Source organism: Felis catus, chromosome B3 (genome assembly GCF_018350175.1).
Source record: "Felis catus isolate Fca126 chromosome B3, F.catus_Fca126_mat1.0, whole genome shotgun sequence".
NCBI lineage: Eukaryota > Metazoa > Chordata > Mammalia > Carnivora > Felidae > Felis > Felis catus.
Window position 1 is genome coordinate 29,987,077 of NC_058373.1, and position 25,101 is coordinate 30,012,177.

General features: G+C 38.5%; 1 protein-coding gene across 7 annotated transcripts in view; it reads right to left on the reverse strand.

Moving 5' to 3' along the window:
• The window catches only part of PEAK1 (pseudopodium enriched atypical kinase 1), a 303,506-nt gene that overhangs the window by 39,541 nt on the left and 238,864 nt on the right, over positions 1 to 25,101 (reverse strand). For all 7 annotated transcript variants that reach the window (XM_019832022.3, XM_045058999.1, XM_019832021.3 and 4 more), the window contains one exon: positions 15,691 to 15,884. In XM_019832022.3, the coding sequence (XP_019687581.2) occupies positions 15,691 to 15,884 (194 nt within the window). The remainder of the gene's footprint in view (positions 1 to 15,690; positions 15,885 to 25,101) is intronic.

The following is a 25,101-nucleotide window of genomic DNA, read 5'->3' on the forward strand; positions in this document are numbered from 1 at the left end:
AAACCAAAACCATGAGAGACCACTCCACATCTACTAAGTCAGCTCTAATAAAAAAGATGGACAAGTGTTTGTGAGGATATGGAGAAATTCAAACCCTCACACATTGCTAGTAGGACTCTAAAATGGTGCAATCACTTTGGAAAATAGTTTGGTAGTTACTCAAAAAGTAAAACCAAGTTACTACGTGATCCTGGATTTCCACTCCTACATATATATCCAAGAGAAGTGAAAACATATGTCCACATAAAATCTTACACATAAATATTCTTAGTAACATTATTCCTAATAGCCAAAAAGGAGTAACAACCCACATGTCCATCAACTGATGCATGGATAAACAAAGGAATATTCAGCCATAAAAAGAAAATTAGTGCTGATACATGCTACAACCTGTATGAACCTTAAAAATATGCTAAGTGAGAGAAGCCAGTCACAAAAGCCCACATATGGTATGATTCCACTTACATGAAATATCCAGAAATATGTAAATCCCTACAGACAGAAAGTAGATTAGTGACTGCTATAGGATGCGGAGAATGGAAATGGAGAGAGACTGGTTTCTGTTTAGGGTGATAAAAATGTGCCGGAATTAGATACTGGTGATGGTTGTAAAGTTCTACTAAAACTCATGGAATTGCACCCTCTGAATCTTATGGTATGTAAATTATATCTCAATAAAGAAAATCGACAATTCACTCTTTTTTTTTTTTTTTAATTTTTTTTTCAACGTTTATTTATTTTTGGGACAGAGAGAGACAGAGCATGAACGGGGGAGGGTCAGAGAGAGAGGGGGACACAGAATCGGAAACAGGCTCCAGGCTCTGAGCCATCAGCCCAGAGCCCGACGCGGGGCTCGAACTCCCGGACTGCGAGATCATGACCTGGCTGAAGTCGGACACTTAACCGACTGCGCCACCCAGGCGCCCCAATCGACAATTCATTCTTAGAAACTACCATAAATCCAGTTTCTAGTCACTTCTTCCCATTTCTCTGTGCCCTTAACATCACCAGGGATGGAGGGGCTCGGTATTAATTGTACTCTTCCTGTGATGATAGTGAGCCTTCTTCCCAGAGCTGCCCCAGCCCTATTTTACCTCAGTTAATGTGAGAAGTCAGAACATAGTTTATTCACAACATGACAGAAATAGGCTTTCAAACAAACCTTTACTTTCCACTTGTTGACCCAGACCTCTCAGAGATGAGGTGTGATGGAGAAGGCTTACAAGCAGTGAACTGCACCAGCACCTTATCGTCTGTGCTTGACTACTGTGACAGTCCCCTGTTATCACTGTCTCTAGTTTTGCCTCCCTCACCACGCTGGCCATTACAGAGATTTTTTTTTTTTTTTGAACACCAAAGCTGATTGTGGCACTCCTCTACTTAAAAAATTTGTCATTGAGAATTTGGACTTGATCCTGAGAACAGAGTTTTCTTTGCTCAAGCACAGAAAGCAAGCGTTTCACGACCCAGCCCTGGCTGTACCTATTTTTCTTGTAGCATTTCATCTTGCATCTTAAGTCAGAGCTACCAACTTGCTTGCAGTTTCCTTAGCACTCTTGGCTACTTCATGCTCTGAATCTCCATTTACGCTAACCCTCTTCCAGGAATGGTTTCCCTCTCCTCTCATCTTTAAACATTCTGCCTCTGAGAAGTGTTTCTTATTCTACTCCCCGAAATTGACCTCTTTTTCTTGGGACCTCATATATATCCTGTGAACACTTCTCTCCAAGTACTGACAATACTTGACTTGTGCCCCTGTCTAAATTCCCCACTGGTGTTGCTCACTGACGGCAGACACTGGGTCTCATTTGCATACCCAGGATCAAGCAAAGAATCTGGCTGAGGAGAATGGAAGGAAAGAAGGAAAAAAAGGAAGAAAAAAAGGAAGGAAGGTATTAATGAATAAATGGAAAAACTAGAAACACAAACTTATTCTTGCCCTTTCCACATCCCTAGAAGAAACTTTATGGGTGTCATTTTCTACCAATTTCTCCAAATCAGAACAACCAAAAATAATTGCAGACATGGAAGGAATGAGTTCCCAAAGTACTTAAAAAGAAAAAAAAAAAAAAGACCTCAGAACTATCAAGTGAGACAAAGTCTATCACAATCAGCAGCTCTTTAATTCTTATCAGAGGAGGTGGAAGAGGGCTGATCATGCCACTTTCCGCCACCTATAGAACAAGGTCCAAACTCCTCAGCAAGCTGGTCAAGGCTCTCAGTCTTATCTATCACTATTTCTCATCAACTTTCCCACATGAACACTCGCTTCCTGTTCTTTGAATATGCTCCAAAATTTTTTTTCTACGCCTCTGCTGTAGTAAAGGTATTCTGTTGTAGCCCAGCTCAGATGGCCCTTCTCCACTGAAGCCTCCCTATTCTCTACCCCTCCCCTCCAGACTGGGAACCCTCACTTCTTCCTCTTGCTGTCTTAGCACTTTTTGCTCTATTATGGCATTTTTAGCCTTTTACAACATGTGTATTTTTTTACACGCCCTCAGAACCTGGTGCAATGTGACACACACAGTAGCTGGGCAGGAAACGGCTACCGACTGATGGATGCAGAGTCAGAAGAGTTGCTCATCACTCCAAAATGAAAATGGACAGCCAAGGCAGCAAGGAAATAAAGAAAGTTAATAGTGGTTCCTCTTCGCAAAGATCTCCTGGGAGCTGTGGAGATTCCACATGAGACTCAGAAACTTCTGCATTTCCAATGAAACCATGAGCATTCCACAGCCCGTGCAAATAGGTCAACCCATTCTCCCACGTCTACAAGTGTCTCGTGTTTTTATTTTTTTCCCTAAGAAAGACAAGTTCTCCTAACTGAATTCCAGTCATCAGGGTCAGTGTTTTAAAAGCTTGGTATCTTGGCTGTTTTTATTTTAAACTTTTAATCCTGTACATTCCTCTCAAGCCTCTGGGACCAGACACTAAGCTCAGCTTTCAGCAGTCCTGATATAACATCACATACTCTACATTTTTGTGGCATACCAGCTCTCTAAACAGAAAAAAAAATATATTGGGTTCTAAATCTTGCCTTGCTATAAACTAAAAAAGTTCTTTTGGACAAATACGTTTGACTAAACTGCATTCAAACCTTACTTTCCCCTCTTTTTGAGCTTCCTTACTCTATCTCTTTACTGTCTCCCCACTTAAAAATGTCTTTGGACTGACAGATTAGCCCCTATATCACACTCTGTAAAGTAAATGATCAAAGATGAATTAAAAGGGAATAATTTAATGACACTCTGAAGAAGCCAAAAGGGTGTTTAAAACTCCTCAGGAAGGAGAATGATTGATATAGGACTCTTAAAACTTATAAGATTGGTATAAGTAGAAAGGAAATATGAAAAATATTATTTCTAAAGATCAACATTTTAAAGATGATTGAATACTGAAAAACTCAAAATAATAACTCCAACATTACAGACATGTGCTGAAAGGCACTACCACTGAAGACACACTAGGGACAAACCACAGCAAATGTTTGCTTAAGACCTGACAGTCATTACCATCTTGGGGTGCTAGGGATTAAAGGCACTTAATGATGACACATTTGGACAAGAGCAGTATACTAATAAGTATAATTAACTCTTCATTTCAGTAAGACAGGAATGTCATGGTCTCCTGGTTGGTCTCTCTGCCTCCAATTATCTCATAGGTAGATCTCAGAATGATCTTTTAAAAATCCTGATCATGTCCTTTTATTCATAAATTTTCAGTGGCTCTCCATTTCCTACAGATAAAAGATATACTGGAGCAGATGGATGGCTCAGTCTGACTCCTGATTTCAGCTGAGGTCATGATCCCAGGATTGTGGGATCGAGCCCCACATTGGGCTCCATGCTGAGTGTGGAGCGGGCTTAAGATTCTCTCTCCCTCTGCCCTTCTGCCCTGCTTGCTCTCTCTGAGGAAAAAAAAAAAAAAATATACTCACTGTGACGTATACGTAACATTTATGATCTATCCTTCCTTTTTCATTGTTTTATCTCCCCTACCTACTCTGCCCCCTTTCACTCTGTACTTAATCTACTCTGATTCATTACCTATAGTTAATTGAACATTCATTGCTCTACTAAGGCCTAGGATTTGTACATACACTTCTCTCTACCTGCAATGTTCTCCCTTGCTTGTCAATGTGTCAGAGTAGTTACTCGTCTTTTAAGCTCTGCTCAAAACCTAAGTGACCACCCCCCCACCCCCACCTCTCCTAGACTGCTTCAGGCAGAGGCTTTCAGTAAACCATTAAATACCTGCCTCAAAGCAACTAGCACAGGAGCTCCTAAGAGTCCAGCCCATGTCTATCTTTCCTAAAGACTGACCAAGAGTCCTTGGAGATAGCATTGCTATTTCCAGCACCCAGCTTTGTCTCCAGCAGATAGTTACTGTTTGACAAATGTTTGCTGAATGAAAGTACTAAAACCCAAATAAATGTAACATATTTTTTCCACTTAAATTGTAATTTCACCCCTAATTTTTTCCCCCAGGGCTCATGACAAGTAATATAAATGAGAACAGGAAAAGAGAGGACAAAGGAAGAGACAACCATCTCCAAACTGGGAAATAATGCACTGCGGTTTATAAATATAGATGTCACATACCACTGTGCACCAGCCTTGTCAAGTGAGTAGGCCTCTCACTGGCTGAGCCTAGCACTCACTATATCATCTCCTGGCAGCAGGCGTCAGCAACCTAGGAGGAAGGGTCCCACTACAGTGAAATGGAGGCACCAACTGGCAAACCCCAGGGGACATCAACTTCATGCCAAATGATAAAACAAAGCTGACCTCCAAAGACCATTTTAGGTATAGCCTCAAATAAAGAGATATAGTGACCACTTAAAAGAATGTCAGTGGCATAGCAGCTGACAGACTCAATTTTTGTACACTCTCATTTGAAAACCTGTCCAAGAACAGAGATTATTTATTTGAGGGGTAAGTTATCTATGTAATTTGAATATTGTGCTCTGCCAACTAATTCCAGTATATGGGAAACTATTTTTAAATGTGAATGCAGCTAAGCTAAAAGACAGGGAGTCTACGATTTCTTTTTAAATAGAAATAATTATATTTTTGGGAAGTACAACAAATGCTCAAACAAATGTTCAAAGTAGTCAGTCTCAGGTTTTGTTTTATTTTTGTGAACATCCGGGTAATCTAAAAATGTGCAATTCTTTAATCTTTGTTTCAAATCATTAATTTTGTTTTTTTTAAGTTTTTTTTTTAAGTTTATTTATTTATTTTGAGAGACACAGAGTGAGCAGGGGAAAGGCAGAGAGAGAGGGAGACAGAGAATCCCAAGTAGGCTCCGTGCTGCCAGCACAGAGCCCAACGCAGGGCTCAAACCCACAAAACTGTGTGATCATGACCTGAGTTGAAACCAACAGTCAGATGCTCAACCAATTAAGTCACCCAGGAGCCCTTCAAATCATTAACTTTGAATTGTGTAGAATAATATCTGGCCCATAGAAGTTCCTCAATAATTATCTGTTGAATTATTTTTTTAAAGCTTCTATTTATGATGACATTATTCCATAATTACAACATCAAGGCCAGCCACGAAATGGCACTCTTTTAAGTACACGTAGCTCTTAACATTTTTTTAAAGATTTAGGTAATTTCCACACCCAATGTGGGGCTCGAAATCACAGCCCTGAGACCAACAGTTGCATGCTCCACTGACTGAGCCAGCCAGGCACTTCTCATCTCTTAACATTTAATGCTGAGGATCAATACACTGCCAAAGGAAGTTCTGGAGATAGAAGACTTTTAGATGTTTTCTTTCAGTGTTTGAAAGGTAGCACCTTAAGTAGATGCTCCAGGTAAGTAAGATAAAAAATTAAGAGGGGTGCCTGCCTGGCTCAGTCAGTAGAGCATGTGACTCTTGATGTCAAGGTTGTAAGTTTGAGCCCTGTATTGGGTGTGGAGATTACTTAAAAATTCAATCTTAATGAACCTGGACCACTTTTTTACACCATACACAAAAGTAAACTCAAAAGGGATGAAAGACCTAAATGTAAGACAGGGAACCATCAAAATCCTAGAGGAGAAAACAGGCAGCAACCTCTTTGACATTAGCCACAGCAACTTCTTACTAGACATGTCTCCAGTGGCAAGGGAAACAAAAGCAAAAATGAACTATTGGGACCTCACCAATATAGAAAGTTTCTGCACAGCAAAGGAAACAATCAACAAAACTAAAAAGCAACTGACAGAATGGGAGAAGATATTTGCAAATGACATATCAGTATGGGCAAAGGGTTAGTATCCAAAATCTATAAAGAACTTATCAAATTCAACACCCCAAAAACAAATAATCCAGTGAAGAAATGGGCAAAAGACATGAATAGACACTTTTCCAAAGAACCTCAGGTAACTAAGAGACAAATAAAAGATGCTCAACATCACTCATCATCAGGGAAATACAAATCAAAACCACAATGAGATACCACCTCACACCTGTCAGAATAGCTAAAATTAACAACTCAGGAAGCAACAGATGTTGGCAAGGATGCAGAGAAAGGGGAACCCTTTTGCACTGCTACTGGGAATGCAAACTGGTACAGCCACTCTGGAAAACAGTATGGAGGTTCCTCAAAAAATTAAAAATAGAGCTATTCTATGACCCAGCAATTGCACTACTAGGTATTTATCCAAAGGATACAAAAATGCTGATTTGAAAGGGTACATGCACCTCAATGTTTATAACAGCACTATCAATAAAGCCAAAATTTTGAAAGAGCCAAATGTCCACCTACTAACAAATGGATACAGAAGTGGTATAGATATATATGTGTGTGTGTGTGTGTATGTGTATATGTATATATATGTGTGTATATATATATATGTATTCCATTGTGTATATATATATATACATATATATATATGTGTGTATATATATATATATATATATGTATATATATATATACACAATGGAATAGTATTCGGCCATCAGAAAGAATGAAATTTTGCCATTTGAGACAGCATGGATGGAATTAGAATGTATTATGCTAAGTCAGCCAGAGAAAGAGAAATATCCTATGATTTTATTCAAGTGTGGATAAGAAACAAAACGGATGAACATAGGGAAAGGTTAGGAAATACAAGATAAAACCAGAGAAGGAGGCAAACCATAAGAGACTCTTAAATTACAGAGAACAAACTGAGGGTTGCTGGAGAGGTGTTGGGTAGGGGATGGGCTAAATGGGTAATAGGCACTTGCTGGGAGGAGCACTGGGTGTTGTTACATGTAAGTAATGAATTACTAAATTCTACTCCTGAAACCATTATTACACTATGTGTTAACTAACTTGGATTTAAATAAAATTAAAAAAAATTTTTTTTAAATGTGGATCTTTTCTTGTGGGGCTATGTAGAAAGGAGCCTGAGGCCTGGTTTAGGTAACTCCTGACCTAGGAAACCTCTGGATTAAGCCTCATACAGGCATATGTTGTTCAACTGTGTTTGGCAGATACTGCGTTTTTTTGTTTGCTATTTACAAACTGAAGCTTTGTGGCAATGCTACATCCAGTAAGTCTATTGGTGCCATTTTTCTAACAGCATTTGCTACTTTGTGTCTGTGTCACATTTTAGTTATTCTTGCAATTTTTCAAACTTTTTCATTATTATTACATTTGTTACGGTGGTCTGTGCTCAGTGATCTTTGATGCTACTACTGTAATTGTTTTGTGGCACCACAAACCACACCCATATAAGATAACAAACTTAATAGGTTAAATGTGTTCTGACTGCTCCACTCATCAGCTGTTCCCTGGTCTTTCTCCCTTTCCTCAGTCTCCCTATTCCCCGAGACACAGCACTATTGAAATTGGGTCAATTAATAACCTTAAATTAACCTCTAAGTTTTAAGTGAAAGGAAGAGTTGCACATCCCTCATTTTATTTATTTTATTTTTTTTAACGTTTATTTATTTTTGAGACAGAGAGAGACAGAGCATGAATGGGGGAGGGTCACAGAGAGAGGGAGACACAGAATCTGAAACAGGCTCCAGGCTCTGAGCTGTCAGCACAGAGCCCGACACGGGGCTCGAACCCACGGACCGTGAGATCATGACCTGAGCCGAAGTCGGACGCTTAACTGACCGAGCCACCCAGGCACATCCCTCATTTTAAATCAAAAGCTAGAAATAATTAAGCTTAGTGAGGAAGGTATATTGAAAACTGAGGTAGGCTGAAAGCTAGGGCTCTTGCATGAGTTTGTCAGGTTGCGAATGCAAAGGAAAACCTGAAGGAAATTAAAAGTGTTACTCTAGTGAACACACACATGATAAGAAAGTAGAACAGTCTTACTGTTGATATGAAGAAATTTTAGTGATCTGAAAAGATCAAACTAGCCACAACATTTTCTTAAACCAAAGACTAATCCAGAGCAAAGCCCCATCTCTCTTCAAATCTAAGAAGGCTAGAGGTGAGGAAGCTGCAGAAGAAATGTTGGAAGCTAGCAGAGATTGGTTCATAAGGTTTAAGAAAAGGAGCTGTCTCCATAAATCTAAGCAAGGTGAAGTCAGGTTAAATAAGGTGAAGCAGCAAGTGCGCATGTAGAAGCTGCAGCTTATCCGTAAGATCTAGCTAGATAATTGAAGAAGGTGGCTACACTGAACAACAGATTTTCAATGTATATATTAAGAAGATGTCATTTCAGACTTTCATAGCTAGAGAGAAGTCACTACCTGGCTTCAAAGTTTCACAGGGCAGGCTAACTCTCTTGTTAGGGAATAATGCAGCTGATGAAGTTGCATCCAGCTGCTTTAAGTTGAAGCCTGTGCTCATTCACCCTTCCAAATACCATAAAGCCCTTAAGATAAGCTAAATCACCTCCGCCTATGTTCTATAAATGGAACAGCAAAGTCTGGGTGACAGAATATCTGTTTATAACATGGTTTACTGAATATTTTAAGCCTACTGTTTAGATAGATTGCTCAGGAAAAAAATTCCTTTCAAAATATGTTTGTAATATCTTGTAATGCACCTGGTCACCTGAGCTCTGATGGAGGTGTACAGCAAGATTAAAGTTGTTTTCATGCCTGCTGACATAACATCCATTCTGCAACCCATGGATCGAGGAGTAATTTTGACTTTCAAGTCTTGTTATGTAAAGCTATAGCTGCCATAATGATTCCCCCATGGATCTGGGAAAAGCAAATTGGAAACCTTCTGGAAAGGATTCACCATTCTAGATACCATTAAGAACATTCCTGATTCATGGGAAGAGGTCAAAATACCAACATGAACAGGAATTTGGAAGAAGCGGATTCCAACCCTCATAGAGGACTTTCAGGAGTTCAAGACTTGTGTGGAGGAAGTAACTGCAGATGTGGTGAAAACAGCAAGAGAACTAGAAATGGAGCCTAAAGATGGGACGGAATGGCTGCAATCTCATGATAGAACTTTAATGGATGAGGATTTGCTTCTTAGGGATGAACAAAGAAGGTGGTTTCTTGAGATGGAAACTGCTCCTGATTAAGATGCTGTGAAGATTGTTGAAATGATAACAAAGGATTTAGAATATGACATAAGCTTAGTTGATAAAGCAGCAGCAGGGTTTGAGAAGATTGGTTCCAATTTTGAAAGTTGTGCAGTGTTTGTCTTACGTTAAGAAATTGCCACACCCACTCCAGCCTTCGGTACCCCCCACTCTGATCAGTCAGCAGCCATCAACATCAAACAAGACCTTCTACCTGCAAAAAGATTATGACTACTGAAAGCTTATATGATGGTTAGCATTTTTTAGCAATAAAGAAAGTATCTCTTAAGATATTCATAATATTTTTTAGATATAATGCTATTGCACTTTTAACAGACTACAGTATGGTATAAACATAACTTTTACATGCACTGGGAAACCAAAAAATTGATTAGATTTGCTTTGTTGTAGTATTTGTCTTACTGTGGTGGTCTGGAACAGAACCTGCAATATCTCTGAGATATGCCTGTATTAGAAAAAAAACCACAACATCAACTGATTAATAGAACACATAAACTGGGACTTGAAACTTTCCTATATGAAATTTCCTCCTTTCCTTAAGAAGGGCTTAACTTCCCCTAATCTGGGAATATTATAAAGTCAAATGCCAAATTCACTTTTGGTTCATTCATTCAAACATGTTCTTAGTAGCTACCACATGTTTTAGATAATGTGCTAGGTTTTAGGCACACAGAAAGAAGAGCAAGCCAAGAATCTGTACATAGAGACTTGATAGATCTTTCTAAAAAGGAATGTAAAGAGTACTCAATTACAAAGTGAATGAAGAAGAGCTAAAGCCACTGATTTATTTCTAACAGAGTAGAAGTTATTATGAGCTCCTGATTTTACTAGGCTGATAAAGTAGTGGGGTATGCCACATAAAAAACTAGCAATATTTCTCCTAGACATCTTGAGATAGACATAAGAAACATGGGGAAAATGTTGAAGGTCTGACTGAAAAAACATTCTATCATTTCTTTGGGAGATCATTTTGGGTGGCTGATACCCTGCTAAATTCAGTTTGGGGTTGATTAAGATGTTATAGATCAGAGTTTGTTCAGTGATCTCCTATCACCATCATTCAGCGTAAAATCAACACTCTGTAAGCGGCAACCTTCTTAAAGAGTTTTCAAGTTACATTCATCAGTTGATGGACATTTAGGCTTTGTCCATCAACTGATGAATGGATAAAGAAATTGTGGTTTATATACACAATGGAGTACTACGTGGCAATGAGAAAGAATGAAATATGGTCCTTTGTAGCAACATGGATGGAACTGGAGCGTGTGATGCTAAGTGAAATAGCCATACAGAGGAAGACAGATACCATATGGTTTCACTCTTATTTGGATCCTGAGAAACTTAACAGAAACCCATGGGGGAGGGGAAGGAAAAAAAAAGAGGTTAGAGTGGGAGAGAGCCAAAGCATAAGAGACTCTTAAAAACTGAGAACAAACTGAGGGTTGATGAGGGGTGGGAGGGTAGGTGATGGGCATTGAAGAGGGCATCTTTTGGGATGAGCACTGGGTGTTGTATGGAAACCAATTTGATAATAAATTTCATATATTAAAAAAAAAGAGTTTTCAAGTTACATAAAGACCAATATGACTTTTGTTAGTAGACAACACAATAAGACAAATACAAATCCCCCAAATAACTAATTCTTTAAAACAGTGCTGTCTAACAGAACTTTCTGTGATGACAGAAATGTTCTATATGTGCATGTCCAACACAGTAGTTACTAGCCACCTGCAGCTCCTGGGTACTTGAAACGTTGCTAGTGAGCCTAAGAAACTGAATTTTTATTTATATTCTAAGGAATGTAAATGTAAATAGCCAGATGTGGCTAGTAGCTACTGACTGTATTGGATAGGGCAAGCTCTAGAATCTAATAATTAAACCAGTTTAAACAAAATAAAGTTTGCTTTATTTATGTTAAAGACAAGGAAAAAGGCACCCATTAACCACAGTGAATGATCTCTAAAGTGAAAAAAGATGGTTCTAAGGCATGGTTTGCATAAATTAGTAGCTTTTTGAAAGAATGGTTGAATCACAACAGCTCTTGTTACACTACAGTGGAGTAACGACATTGTATCCTGGGTGGGGGTCCAATGGGAGATTCTGAGGTTGGGTAATTAAAGCCTATTCCAGTTGAGTTTTTTTTTTCTTTTAACTTATTAGTTTTCAGAACTATCTAAGAAGTGGGGGGACTACAAAACAAATCCAAACTGTATCCCTTTGTTGCTATAATTAGCAGATGTTGGGGGAACTGGATCTGTCATAATGACATTACTATTACTTGTCATCTGTCTTCTGGTCCCTGTTAGCCACTTTGGGATCCCGTATCCTGTATTATATTCACAACTTCAGTCATTAGTTGTGTAGGCAACTGACAACTTTTTGAATTTATATATTTTTTCCTGCTTACTCAACATTTCTAATAAACATTTTAAACTATTTCCACTTTATTCTATGTTTTCTGGCTAACACATCAAATGTATTTGAAGGAGAAAGCAACAGCATATCTTTGGGAAGAAATAAAGGAACTTATAATTATGAAGCACCTCTGTATACCAAGTTCTTTTACAATCAGCCCTACAAAGCAGATGTTACTATTCTCTCATTTCAGATGAGGAAACTGAAGCTCAGGGATGTTAAATAGCTGACCTATGATCATACAGGTGGGCAATGACACAGCTGTCATATGAACCAAAATCTGGTTGATCTTCCAAACTTAGGATTTTTTCTACTATATTACACTGCTTCCTAGGTCCACTTTAAAATGTAATTTTCAGAAATAAATTCCACAGTAAAAATAATGGTAACCCCTAACTTTCCTCTGTCAATTTCTTCCACTGGTCCATCCATCCTCTGCCTCATATTAAAAAAAAAAAAAAAAAAAAAAAAAAAGAAGAAGATGAAAGAAAGAAAAGCAAGCAAGCAGTACTAGATTGGTTCCAGACTATTTGAAAGGTTCTAAAGCGATTACATTAAGAAGTATTGTTTCCTTTCAGTTTTTAAACACAGATTTTTAAAAAATAAATCACAAGAAATTAAATCACAAGAAATTACCCAAAAGGACAGTTTAAAATTTCCTGAAAATGATTTATTGAAAATATTGAAAAAGGTAAGTTCCAAATGCCATCTAAAATACTTATTTCATTAGAGAAAAAATAAGAACAAAAAAATTGAAACCCCTGAGTTGTAGAACTGATGGTGTCAATCCTATCTATTACTCAGTTGTTTTATTCACACAGACCTTCCCAAAGGAGCAACTAACCATGTGACATGTCATATGCTATGGAATCAAGTATAGCCACTTAAAACACTTAAGGAAAATAAGGCAACATTTTATGAGCATCACCTACCGCTTTTAAAAAGTAAAGCAATAGGCTAAAAGAATGCTATCCTTCTGATGGGGCATCTATAATCTAGTATTTTTTGTATTCTAAGTAATCATAATATTTTGAAAAATTCTTAAATTTTGTGTTTCAGAGTAGATGACTTAGAAAAACAAAACAAAACAAAACAAAACAAAACAAAAACAAAAACGGGAGACAGTTGCAGTCCTTTAGTTTTTTACAAGAACTTAGTGGTTATGACCATTATAGTTGAGGTTAAGACCAACTGAGTTCCAATCCTGATGCAGTCCTTATTGGTTCTGTGACTTGGGGCAAGGCACTCTGACTCATTTTCCTCATCTGAAAAATGGGGATCTAAGTTCCTAAGGTTGTTGAGAGGATTAAATGAGTTAATATATGTGAGGTACTTGAAATACTCATATGAGGAATGCTTCGCTTTTTCTAATTACCTACATAACTGACAAGACAAATAAGATAAAATAAGTAACTTTAATTAATGTTGGCTGATGGATTTTTATTAAAAGATTTTTTAATTTTTATTTTTAAGTAATCTCTACACCCAACATGGGTCTCAGACTCACAACCCCAAGATCAAGAGCTGCATGTTCTACCAACTGAGCCAGCCAGGCACCCCAGCTAGTGTGTGTGTGCGTGTGTGTGTATTTTTAATGTTTATTTATTTCTGAGAGAGAGGAAGAGACAGAGCACAAGTTGGGAAGGGGCAGAGAAAGAGGAAGACACGGAATTCGAAGCAGGCTCCAGGCTCCGAGCTGTCAGCACAGAGCTCGATGTGGGGCTCAAACCCATGAACTGTAAGATCATGACCTGAGCCAAAGTTAGACACTTAACTGAGCCACTGAGGTGCCCCCAGCTAATGGATATTTTTAAAGAGATGCCATAAGATGCCATATGATCAGTAAAAATTAGTATATATTTTACTGACGATATCATAAAAGAAATTTTGGTGCAGTAAGAACATCTGAAAGATATACTGATACATTATGCTGCCTGAGAGTATACTATAGGAAATAAGCAGTAAATTTTTCCTCTTATAAGATGCTTCATAAAACATAAAAGAATGGGAAAAGTTGAGTAAGCTGTTTCACTATAAAATCTCTTCCAACTGGAAAATGGTATCTAAGACGGTGTTGGGTAAAACAACACCTAAATCATACAAGTCTTCTAGAACTTAGAATGGAAGTCTTTTCCTTACAGAATGTATTTTCAACTGCATGTGCATTGTTACAATGAGTTTCTCAAAAGGACGTATTAGAGCATTTCTCCTACAGTGTTACCTCAACCTTTTTGCCTTAAGGGTTCATTTATCTCCAACTACACTAGCTGATCTTAAAATAATTCTTCCTTACTAAAACCTGATGAAGGAAAAAGACAAAGAAGATGAGAAACTAGGCAGAAGAATGCTTTTATACGCCATTGATTTCTACCAGTGTAAGAGTTGGTCAGAGGTCCATAAGGATCTTGCCAGTGCTGCACATGTGGTAGTCCAACTCATGCTATTCCCCTCTCTCCTGACTTCATGGGAGAATAATAATGAGAAATCCTTATCCAGCCCTAGGCTTTGCTTTTTAGAAGAAAGGAAAACTATGAGATGCTCAAGGAAGGAAGACAGATCGAAAGTCCCTGGGTACTCAAGGAAGAAGAGTGAAGATGATTGGAAAACTGAGCATCTTTGTATTGGCAGGCACATTTGAGGTCATTTAGTCCACCCTCTTCATAGGATTCTTCTTCACTGCATCTCTGAGAGATGGCCCTTCAGCCTCTCCTTAAATACTTCCAAAAATTAGGATCTTCTTTCTTTGAGTCAGCTTGCCCCAAGCCAGAAATCTGAGACATAGATTCATCACAGATTCTTCACATCATTCATATCGAAGTAACCACTAAGCCTTATGTATTTTGCCCCTTAAGTATCTCTGAAACCTGTCTATTGTTCCCCTTCCCACTATCTTAGTTGAGGCCTTTCTCATGTGGTCGTGCCAAAGTATCCAACTACTAGATTTTAGGCTACAAATACTTCACTTCTAATCCATCCTCTCACAGCAGCCTGTAGAGTAGATGTTCTAAAATGCAAATTTAATCACATTATTCTTCTGCTTAAAACCTTTTGATGATGGGTTACTATCACAAAGAGCAACAAGTCTAAGGTTTTAGCTTGGAATGCATTATCTCATTTAACTCTTCAGTTCATATTTTAGCACCACTAAATGGTTGTGGCGTCCATATGCGCCAAGCTGGTTCATACCTCCATGCTTTTGCTCCTGTTGTTGCTTTGGGTTGGAATACTCTTTCCTCCCTCTGTCAACCAGCTAGATCAGTTCAAGAATTACCTCTAGGAAGGCATCTTTTGACACCCTCCCCTGTGTAATATAAAAGATATTCCATGTGTATCTCTATCACTGAATTTATCATATAATACTGAAATCATTAACAAGTTCATCTCTTTTCCTCCAGGTGAGTCCCTCAAGGCAGGGACCATGTCACACCCTTAGCACATGGCACAGGACTCATGGTAGCAGGTGTTCAATATATGCCTAGTAAACACCAGGACTTTTTCTGATGTGAATTAAAATTTCTGGCTCCACACTGGTGCTATATGAAAGGCTGAATCATTATGTTGCACAACTGAAACTAATATTACACTATGTTAACTAATTGGAATTTAAATAAAAACTTTAAAAAATAGGGAAAAAAAAAAGAAAATTCATGGCTCCAGTGTCCAGTGTTTGCTCCATGCAGCAATAAAAACCATCTCTCCAGGGAAATATAGCATTTGGATAGTGCATAAAAAGGAAAGGTTTAAATATTATTTATATGACATTTTTACTTACCTAAGTTGCTATAGGTTGCACTACAGGGATTCATGTCAAGAGTATCTGAAACATCTTCTTTTTCCTCTTCCCTTTCCAGTTCAGGTAGGGGCAATGCTGCTGGGACAGAAGCACAGCCTCCATCATCTTCCCTCACAACAACAGATCTTGGATCCCGAGGAGAAAAATCCTCTGTCACTTCATGGGTTTTGTGACTGAAACAAAATCACACCATGGTTATACTGGCATTCAAAGGTCTTGTTAAAATTTAGGTTTTTAGAAGGCATTTACTTGCCATAAATGTAAATAACTAGCCCTAGAGTCATAACAATGGGCCATAAGCCCTCAAATACTTGTCTGAATAGAAAGCAGTCCTTCGTGCGGGCTGATCCTTCTATTTATCTTGATCCAGACATATTGAGAATCCAGTTTGGTAGAGGAGGTATGGTAAGCTCAGAGGGAAGCTTGAGAATAAGAAGGTAAGAAGAGAAAACTTTTTTTTTAGGCAGAAGGTGGTGATAATAGTGGTGAGAAAGCTGAATGCTTCACTAATTAGACACAAAATACACACATACTTAGTGAACTATTTAGCATACTTACTATACTACAGTACATAACACTCTAGCAAGTATCAAATACTTTATATATTTACTTTATTTAGTATATAGTATTTACTACACACTAAAGTATTTAGTAAAGGATCAGGAATCAAGTTGAGATTAGACTAAATAAGGACGTTAAGCAAATGTCTTAGTAGGTAAACTGAGGCCAGGACAGTCTTGTTGCCAGGAGGACAGAAGCATCAACCTTTGCCTGCATGCATGCATGCAGCAGCAAGGCAAATGGAAAAGAAAGTTCTGCATTCTAGTTAATCTTACCTATTAAAATGAATCTGAAATATCCTATTAGCCACATACCATAATGTGGCATATCCATAATACTCTGTGTTTCCAATCTTGTTTCACTGCCGCCTGCTCATTTGCGTATAGCTAGCTTTTCCCCAGTTCCCATTCTACCTGACCTATCTATTCTGTTGCTATTAAGTACAAGGGGATGAAATGGTCATTAAATGTTGGTAGAAAAAACTGGCCTAGTTAGGAAATCTCACTGAGCTATCCAACAAAATAAATTCGAAATCAAGCATTTTTAATGGTTTCTGAAAGTGTTCTTAGACTGTCATATACTCACCAACTCTTCTTCCTGTATTATTTTTTTTTAGTGGGCAAAGAGAAAGAGGCAAATATCCTACACACTGTTTACATGTTATTTCTGGATTTTCAATTGGCAGTGAATCATAGTGATATTTACAAGTTCTTTAAAAGAGGCACTTTGTTTGATCATGTGTCATCAGAACATATATCACCTGTGGATTTGAGGGAGTAGATCTGAAGAAGCAGTACCTTCTTATCAATCTTTCATTATGGAAATTATGCATGTGTCTGAACAGAAAACAGGCCTTGAAGTCTGCTGGATATTCAACTTCAAAAATACTCCTTCAAAACTGGCAGAGACAGAGGTCTCTATACACTGGGAGTGAGCAATGAGCTAGAGGATCCTTTATGGTACCACTCTCAGGGACAGTGGTAAAGTGGAAAAGCACCACTGGTAAGGCACCACTCTACCAGCAGCCAGTAGGGTGGTTCATGTAAAGGAGGCCTCACACAGTAAAAGCATGCTGCCTCTAAATGGGCTGCTCTATGTCATCAACCCAAAAGAAGGGCTGCAAACAAAACTAGTTTCTCATAATAGGGATCATAAAACTAAGGTAAGAAGAGGCCTCTACTTCCATTCATTAGTAAAGACAAAGGAAAGTGACATTTCTGAGACTCTCTTGGACACCACTTAATGTAGATCACTAAGTAGTTATCAACATGCTGCAGGAGAAGGAAAATGATGTTTACTGGGCAAAAGTTCATATAAACCATTTCTGATTTCAGAGCAATAAATATAAAGGGACATTCTCTTCTCAGAGTCAATTTAAGATATTCCCTAAAATGTGGTTTTTAGGCTCCTCGTCTCCACAAACTTGCTCTTGCCTTTTCTCCTTCTTCACCCAATCTCCTCATTGTTACCAGAAAGCTCTCTTTTCCATTATCAAAAAGGATTGGTAAAGGTTGGTTCAGAAACCACAACTCTACACTCACCTGTCTGTTTTCCTCCCAAGGAACGGGCTATATACAACGAGCCTCAGCTATTGTGAAAACCACAGCAAGAGTTGCTGCTGTTAAACTGTGAGGAATTCCCTGGGCCTGTTCCCACATACATGAAACACAGCTCTGTGCTCTTAAGGGCTTCTCAAAACAAAATATGGATGTTAAAAAGTAAGAAATGTAAAAGACTCACCCACTGTACTCACTCATACAATTCCCCATTAAAGGATATTCTACAGGGCCTTCTTTGGTCTGTTAATCATGTTCTAAAGCTCTGATGTACCCGAGGTCCAACTGAGCTCAGGAGGACTACAAGTAAGATACAAGTTTCGAATTCTGCACCTTAATATCATCCACTGCACCTTGACCTTTACCTTACGGGTTTGGTCTGGGAAATGTGCCAAACTACCTCTGGGAAACTAAGCAAAGTGAAAACTAGTTTTATTAACTCTTTGAGGACCAGCACAACACAATCTATATTCCACATAAAGATTAGTTTCCATAAGCACATGTTAAAATAAGTACACTGGCATATTAAACCACCAATTAAAATAATCATCAGCTATCAAGAACTACACAAAGAGAATTGATGAAAGTAAAATCACAAGGAATTGCGAATGGATGCTAAGATCGGCATTTACTGTGACAGCAAAGTCTAAAAGGAAGGATGTTTTTTTAAAAAAATGCATCAATGGTATGTCACATCCTAATGCTTGAAAGAAGAACACCTCTTTGTATGATGAAAATGGTAAAAGAGATGGGAAAGGGAGAGGTTTTGAGAGTTCAAGCTTAGAAGTGGTAACATGCTAGGACTAAAAAATGAAAAAGAATTGAGAACAGCATCAGAGAAGGTTGACTCAGACACTATTTATCAATAGACAAATTGTCTAGGAAGAAAGAAGTAAAAATCTGACAAGTTATCTAAGGCATATTAATTTTATAAGGGAATATAATTTTTCACCATTGATTTCTTTCATAGATATAAAATCAGAAAACCCTCCCGAATAGTAAAATGACACTTTCCTAGATACAAACTTTATCTCCTAACAAAATAGTTCACCACCAATATTTCGTCGAGAAATGTTTAAGATAATAGGGAAAACACCGAAATGGGAATCAGAGAACTCAGGTTCTGATTACTTGATCCTCTGTACAAACCAGAGGACAGCATCAGGAAGGAGATAATAAAGAAAATGAAAATTTCCCCCATTTCATCCATGAGACAGAAGGTAAAAAAAATCTTCAAAATGAAATTACAAAAAAGCTACTAGAATTTCTAATACACTATATCTTAGCGTATCTTGAAATAACAAACATGACCAGGATAACTAGATTTTTTTTCCAGGTAAGCACAATTTGATATTCATTACTATAAAACAGAATTGTTAACTGGTATATGGCTCACAAAGAGGAAGTTAGCACTTTTCTATTTCTACTATTTAAATTCATGTTGAAACAATCCCTAGTTCTTTAGTGCTATGAGGAATGTCTATGATTACTATGGTGTTGACTTCTAGGTCCTTAATTGTCAGGTTGAGTCAAACCAGACTTAGCCTGCTCTTTTACTGGACCCTCAGCATCCACTCTGCATTCATGATGGAAGACAACACAAGTTTGCTGGTACCTCAAACTCTTTGACCGACTTTTTCATTAATGACCAATTTGTAATTGAGATTTGGTATGTTTGACCTGACACTTCAAAAAAAATCACATCATAATCTCCACAAAGAATTCTCATTTTCTGAATGTGGAGAATGAACTTAAGGTGTTCAAAGGAAACTGTAACACTGTTACAGATTTGTCTGTTCTACAAATGAATCCCTTGGTAAGGTTAGCTCTCATCAGTCTACAGTATTCATACATAATTCAAAGCTGCATAAGCCATCTCCTGTGGGAAGCTCACTTGGCTTACCCAGGTGGTAGGATTAATCATTACACCATCAAACGAAATAATCTTGTTTTTTCCCTGGCAAATCCGTTGAAGACAAATTTTTGTAAAAATTCTGTTAAATGTCTAAATGCACTCTTTAAAACGCAAATCAAATTCTACATTAGAGTCCTTTATGTATCCAAGTATTTCCACAATTTCAGTTCAACTTTATCTTCAAATTCAACTACCTTCATTCAGCTTCAGAAGGGACCATAAACGAAATCAGGCTTCTACAGAGACCATCTGCCTCTTTGGGCAAATGGTACTCTAAATTCCCATTTGCCAGCTCTCTTCGGCAATGACATTTGTCTCTATTTGCCCAAGACAGCCAATAAACAAATGTGTGATTTTTAAAACCTCTTTTTATTCCTAAAATTCAAATCAAAGCATATCCAGAGATAGCATTTCATAGTTTTGTTAACTGTTTCAGACCTGATGATTTCTGGGGTTGCTGGGGATGATGGACTTTTGCAGAAATGGAATATATACTAACACATGAGGAGAGTTCAAAGTTATCAAACCCCACACCTTCAATCTATTGGAAGCAAACTCCATTTTTCTGTCCCTGTACGCCCCACCAATGTGACATTTCTTAATCCTATCTTAGTTTTCAGGTCTTCAACTTGATTTTGCTACACTTTCCAATTACTGGCATTCTCAGGTAGAAAAGTGTTGTGTCCATTGATCACTATCTTAGTGTCTCCAATTTTCCACTAAGCCTTCTGTGGTCTTTAACTGAAAACTTCAAACTTCTCCTGAACTGAGATTAACCTTTAACTGAGATCTGATGAGCTCCTGCTAATATGTCTAACAGAGTCTGGTCAAACACACCAACTCTTACTGGTGAACGAAGTGGCTAGGTCTTAGAATGGGGAAGACTGGCAGCCACGTGCAAGGTCTTGAATAGACTCTAATTTTCAGATACTGCATGGTTTCACTTCTTTTTTTAAACAGATGTGAATAGCAAATTAAAAGTGTCTTTAGGCACTAGACCACAAGACAGTGAAGTAGATAAAAACACAGGCCACTGTAAATCACTGTCATCTTCATAATGCCAATAAAAATTACATTTTAAAATTGTATGAAATACAAAGTCAGAATACTATCTGTGCAAATTAACAGAAAAGATAAATTAATCTTGGAAAAGAGCAATAAAAGGCGGCTGTCTTTTTCAATAACAGGGTTATAGAAGGAGCTTCTCAGTATCATCATTTAGGCCTTGGCTCACTTCTAAAGAATGGTGTGAGATACTCATGTATATTTCCTGAAAAAGCAAGATATGAAAAGAAAATGCAGGCCTTTCTACTAGAACTACCCTAGGGAGGATACGGAAGTCATTTTTTGGGTCCTTGACTTTTTACCCATGCCCAGAAACACTGGAGAAGCAAGTCACTACACATTTTCCCACCCTCCTCTTATCTCCCTCAACTGTCCATCTGCCCTTCAAGTCAGAGGATGGAGATGATTTTGTATACTAAACTCTCTAAAAACATTGGGGCTCAAGGAGGGCATGGGAACCAAAACCACTCAGAGCCTATTCCTACTTGACACTGTATAAGCCACACACTTTTCCATTTAATTCACGAAAACATCTCAGGAGGTAGATGCAATTGCTTTCATTTTACAGATGGGGGAACTGAGATTGAGAGCAGTGAAGTGACCTGCCCAAGATTATAAGGAAACTTCGGTAGTAGAGTCAGGATCTGAACTGGATACTCTCCTACTCTGACATCCACCACACTGGCACCATAAGGCAAGCTTGATATACTGTAAAGACTCAACAATAAATGCTTATGAAGATGAAGTAGAGTGTTTTAAAAAGAATACAGCTATTATTGCTCTACTTTTGAAAAATTCTAAACGAAGTATTTACATTGCAAAAGGATTTTTATTTATTTTTATTTTGAGAAAGAGCGTGAGCAGAGGAGGGGCAGAGAGAGAGAATCCCAAGCAGGCTCCGTGCTGTCAGTGCAGAGCTGGATGTGGGGCTTGAACTCATGAAACTGTGAGATCATGCCCTGGGCCAAAACCAAGAGTTGGGACACTTAACCAACTGAGCCAACCTAGGTGCCCTGCAAAAGGATGTCTTTAAAGAGGAGCTGCTTTGGTAAAGAAAGACTGTGTTTATACATACATCACCACCATCGCCTCTGCATTTGTTGAGTTCTTGGTACTGTACTTAAATATATATTTCCTGGGCCGTCTGGGTAGCTCAGTTGGTTAAGTGACCAACTCTTGATTTTCGCTCAGGTCATGATCTCATATAGCGACATTAAGTCCTGTGTCAAGCTCCATGCTGGGTGTGGAGCCTGCTTAAGATTCTCCTTCTTGCTCCCTCTGCCCCCCTCCCCTGTTGTGTTTCTCTCTCTCTCTCTTTCTCTCTCTCTCTCTCAAAAAAAAAAAATCTATACATCTATATCTATATCTGTCTTCTAACAATAACACTCCAAGTAAGGCTTGCTATTCCTACAACAAGGGAATCAAAATAGTAGCCAAAACTTATATAGTACTTATTATGTGCCTGTTCTAAGTCATGTTTCTCTAAAGTGGCACTACTGACATTTTGGACCAGATAATACTTTGTAGTGGAGGGATGTCCTGTACATAGTAGGATCACACTAGCATCTCTAGCCTCTACTCACATGTTGGAACCACTCCCTCCTTCCCTAGTCACATGACCAAATAGTCTGCAGACATTGTCAATGCCTGGGGCAGGGAGGAGTGAGGCAAAAACCATCCCCCTTCTAACCTTCTACATAAATTATTTTAAGTCTCACAACAATGCACTAGACATATTATTATCTGTTTTACAAATGAAGAAATTATAGTCCAGACAGGTTAAGTCATTTGCCTCAGATAACACAGCTGCTAACTGATAGAGTTGAGATTAAAGCCCAGCAGTTCAACTCTAGGGTCTGTGCTCTAAACAGAGACACTATTCTGCTTCTCAGTTTATAGATGAGGTAACTAGAATCAGAGCTCAAGTAACTTGTCCAAGATGACAGAGCTAATAAGTGGTAAAAGCAGGATTGAAATTCAGGTCTGAGTGACTTCAAGGTCAGTGTTCTAAAATACTATACCAATTGTTACCAGACTTTAATGTGTCTAAGAATTACCTTGGGAACTTGCTAAAGATGCAGATTTGTGGCTCCCACCTCTAGGGAATGATTTAACAGCTCTGGGGTATGGCCTGGGAATCTGCATTTATATAATTGCTCTAGGAGATTCTAACACAGTTGGTCCTAGGCCCACACTCTGAGAAACTATTTTATAGCCTCCCTCCCCACCAGAGAGACCAGGGCAATAAGTATAAAAGAAACAATGTGCAAAAAGTAAGAAAATTTTAAGTCAGGAGCATCACTGCTCAGAAGTGATATAGTAGAAAGGGGAAATAAAATAATTTAAGTAGTCACAGATGAGAGATTCATAATGGGCTCTTTAAAAAAAAAAAGGGAGGGGGTATTTTGGAACCAATCCTTACCCTCTGAGATTTATTCTTGGAATACAATTATACAAACTCACAAAATGTTAGAAAACAGGGATTTGGCCTAGTATGATATTTATGGTTCTTACTTGAAGCCCTGGCTGGATAAAGTCTCCTCTGAAAGTAAGAAGCAGTAATAGGTCAAGTCTCCCAACATGCAGCACTACCTCAGTTCCTTGTATCAAAAGAGGACAGAGGTGAGCACAAAATGCTCACCTAAAATCTCTATTTTGTTCCACTGATCCTCTGTTCTACATCCTTGTGACCCATCAGGGTCATGTCTGGACTACCTGCAGGCCTTCAAGGCCTTTCACAATGAGGCTGCAATGTATGTTTCCATCCTTATTTCAAATTTTCTTTTTTTTTTTTTTAATTTTTATATTAGATATAATTTATAGTCAAATTGGTTTCCATACAATACCCAGTGCTCATCTCAACAGGTGCCCTCCTTAATGCCCATCACCCACTTTCTCTTCTCCCCCACCCTCCATCAACCCTCAGTTTGTTTTCAGTATTTAAGAGCCTCTTTATTTCAAATTTTCTAATACACAATCCTTCAGCTTCACACAAACCAACGTATTTCTACATCATAATTCCTTGTCCCTTGGATATCACATTCTCCATCTTTGCTGAAGCTACTTTCCCTTCCTAGAGTTCCCTCCCTTTTTCTTTCCATACATTTCAAACCCAGCCAGTCACTGAAGACTACTCAGGTCTCACACTGCTCACAACATCTTTGTGTCTGCAGGGACTCTTCCTTCTCTGAACACCCATAACAGGTGTTCTGGATGAACGTTTGTGTTCCCCCCAAATTCATATGTTGAAGCCCCTAAACCCCAGTGTGACTATATTGGAGATGGGGCCTCCAAGGAAATAATTAGATTAAATGAGGTGATAAGGGTAGGGCTCTGTCAGATAAGATTGTATACTTGTATGTAAGCTGGCCAGTCTGTGGTATTTTAAGGTAGCCTGAGCAGATTAATATAAAGGGACTGAGATTATAGCAAACACTCAGTAAACAGGTGCTGAATAAGTCAAATCACATGGGATCTGGACAGCAAGGCACTGGAGAAGAGTATTACTAGGATCCTCTACAGGTTCTAGTGTGGCACAGGACATCTCCCTGATGCAGAGTGGAGCTACATCCATGTGCCAGCAGCACAGAAAGGCCAACGACTGATTCCTGAGTCTATATCCCCACATAAGAACTAGGAGTGGGGGTGGGAGCTATCCGCGTGCACTGCTGTCATTGTGTTGTTTTTTTCAGGCAAGCCTTTCTCCCTGCTATTAACAAATCACCATTATAGAAGCACCATATGAGGACAAACTGCTTGTCCTGGAATTAAACTTTTAAATATTATTACCTGATGACTCTAATCAATACCTACTACAATTATGTTAAATAATCACTGGCTCAAACTGTGGCTTAGAGGTCTGAATACAGGCCTGGAAATTAGAAACTCAAATTTCATTTCAGCTCTGTACCACTGCTTCTCGGTCCCTGTCTCCCATTATTCATCTAAAAAATGAGTGTGGTGACATTTATAGGAGTGTGTATTAATTAGGAAATTCAAATAAAGTGCTTTTAAGAGAGTGAACAACTATGTTCAACTGTGCCAATGTTGAGTACTTTAAGACTGCTTGACAGCTCAGTGAATCAGTACACATCCCTTACTGGTCACAGACTTACCTTCTTGCACTCAGGCTGGCTTTATAAAAGACATGGCAGACACCAACAGACTCAACAACCACCACCAAGAGTGCAACAAAAATCACCTAGGGGTCAAACACCTCTAAAGTCAGAGTCTGGCTCTGCTACCTGCTTGCAGAGTGGCCCTGGGAATGTCACTGAGCCTCTGTTTCTCTGT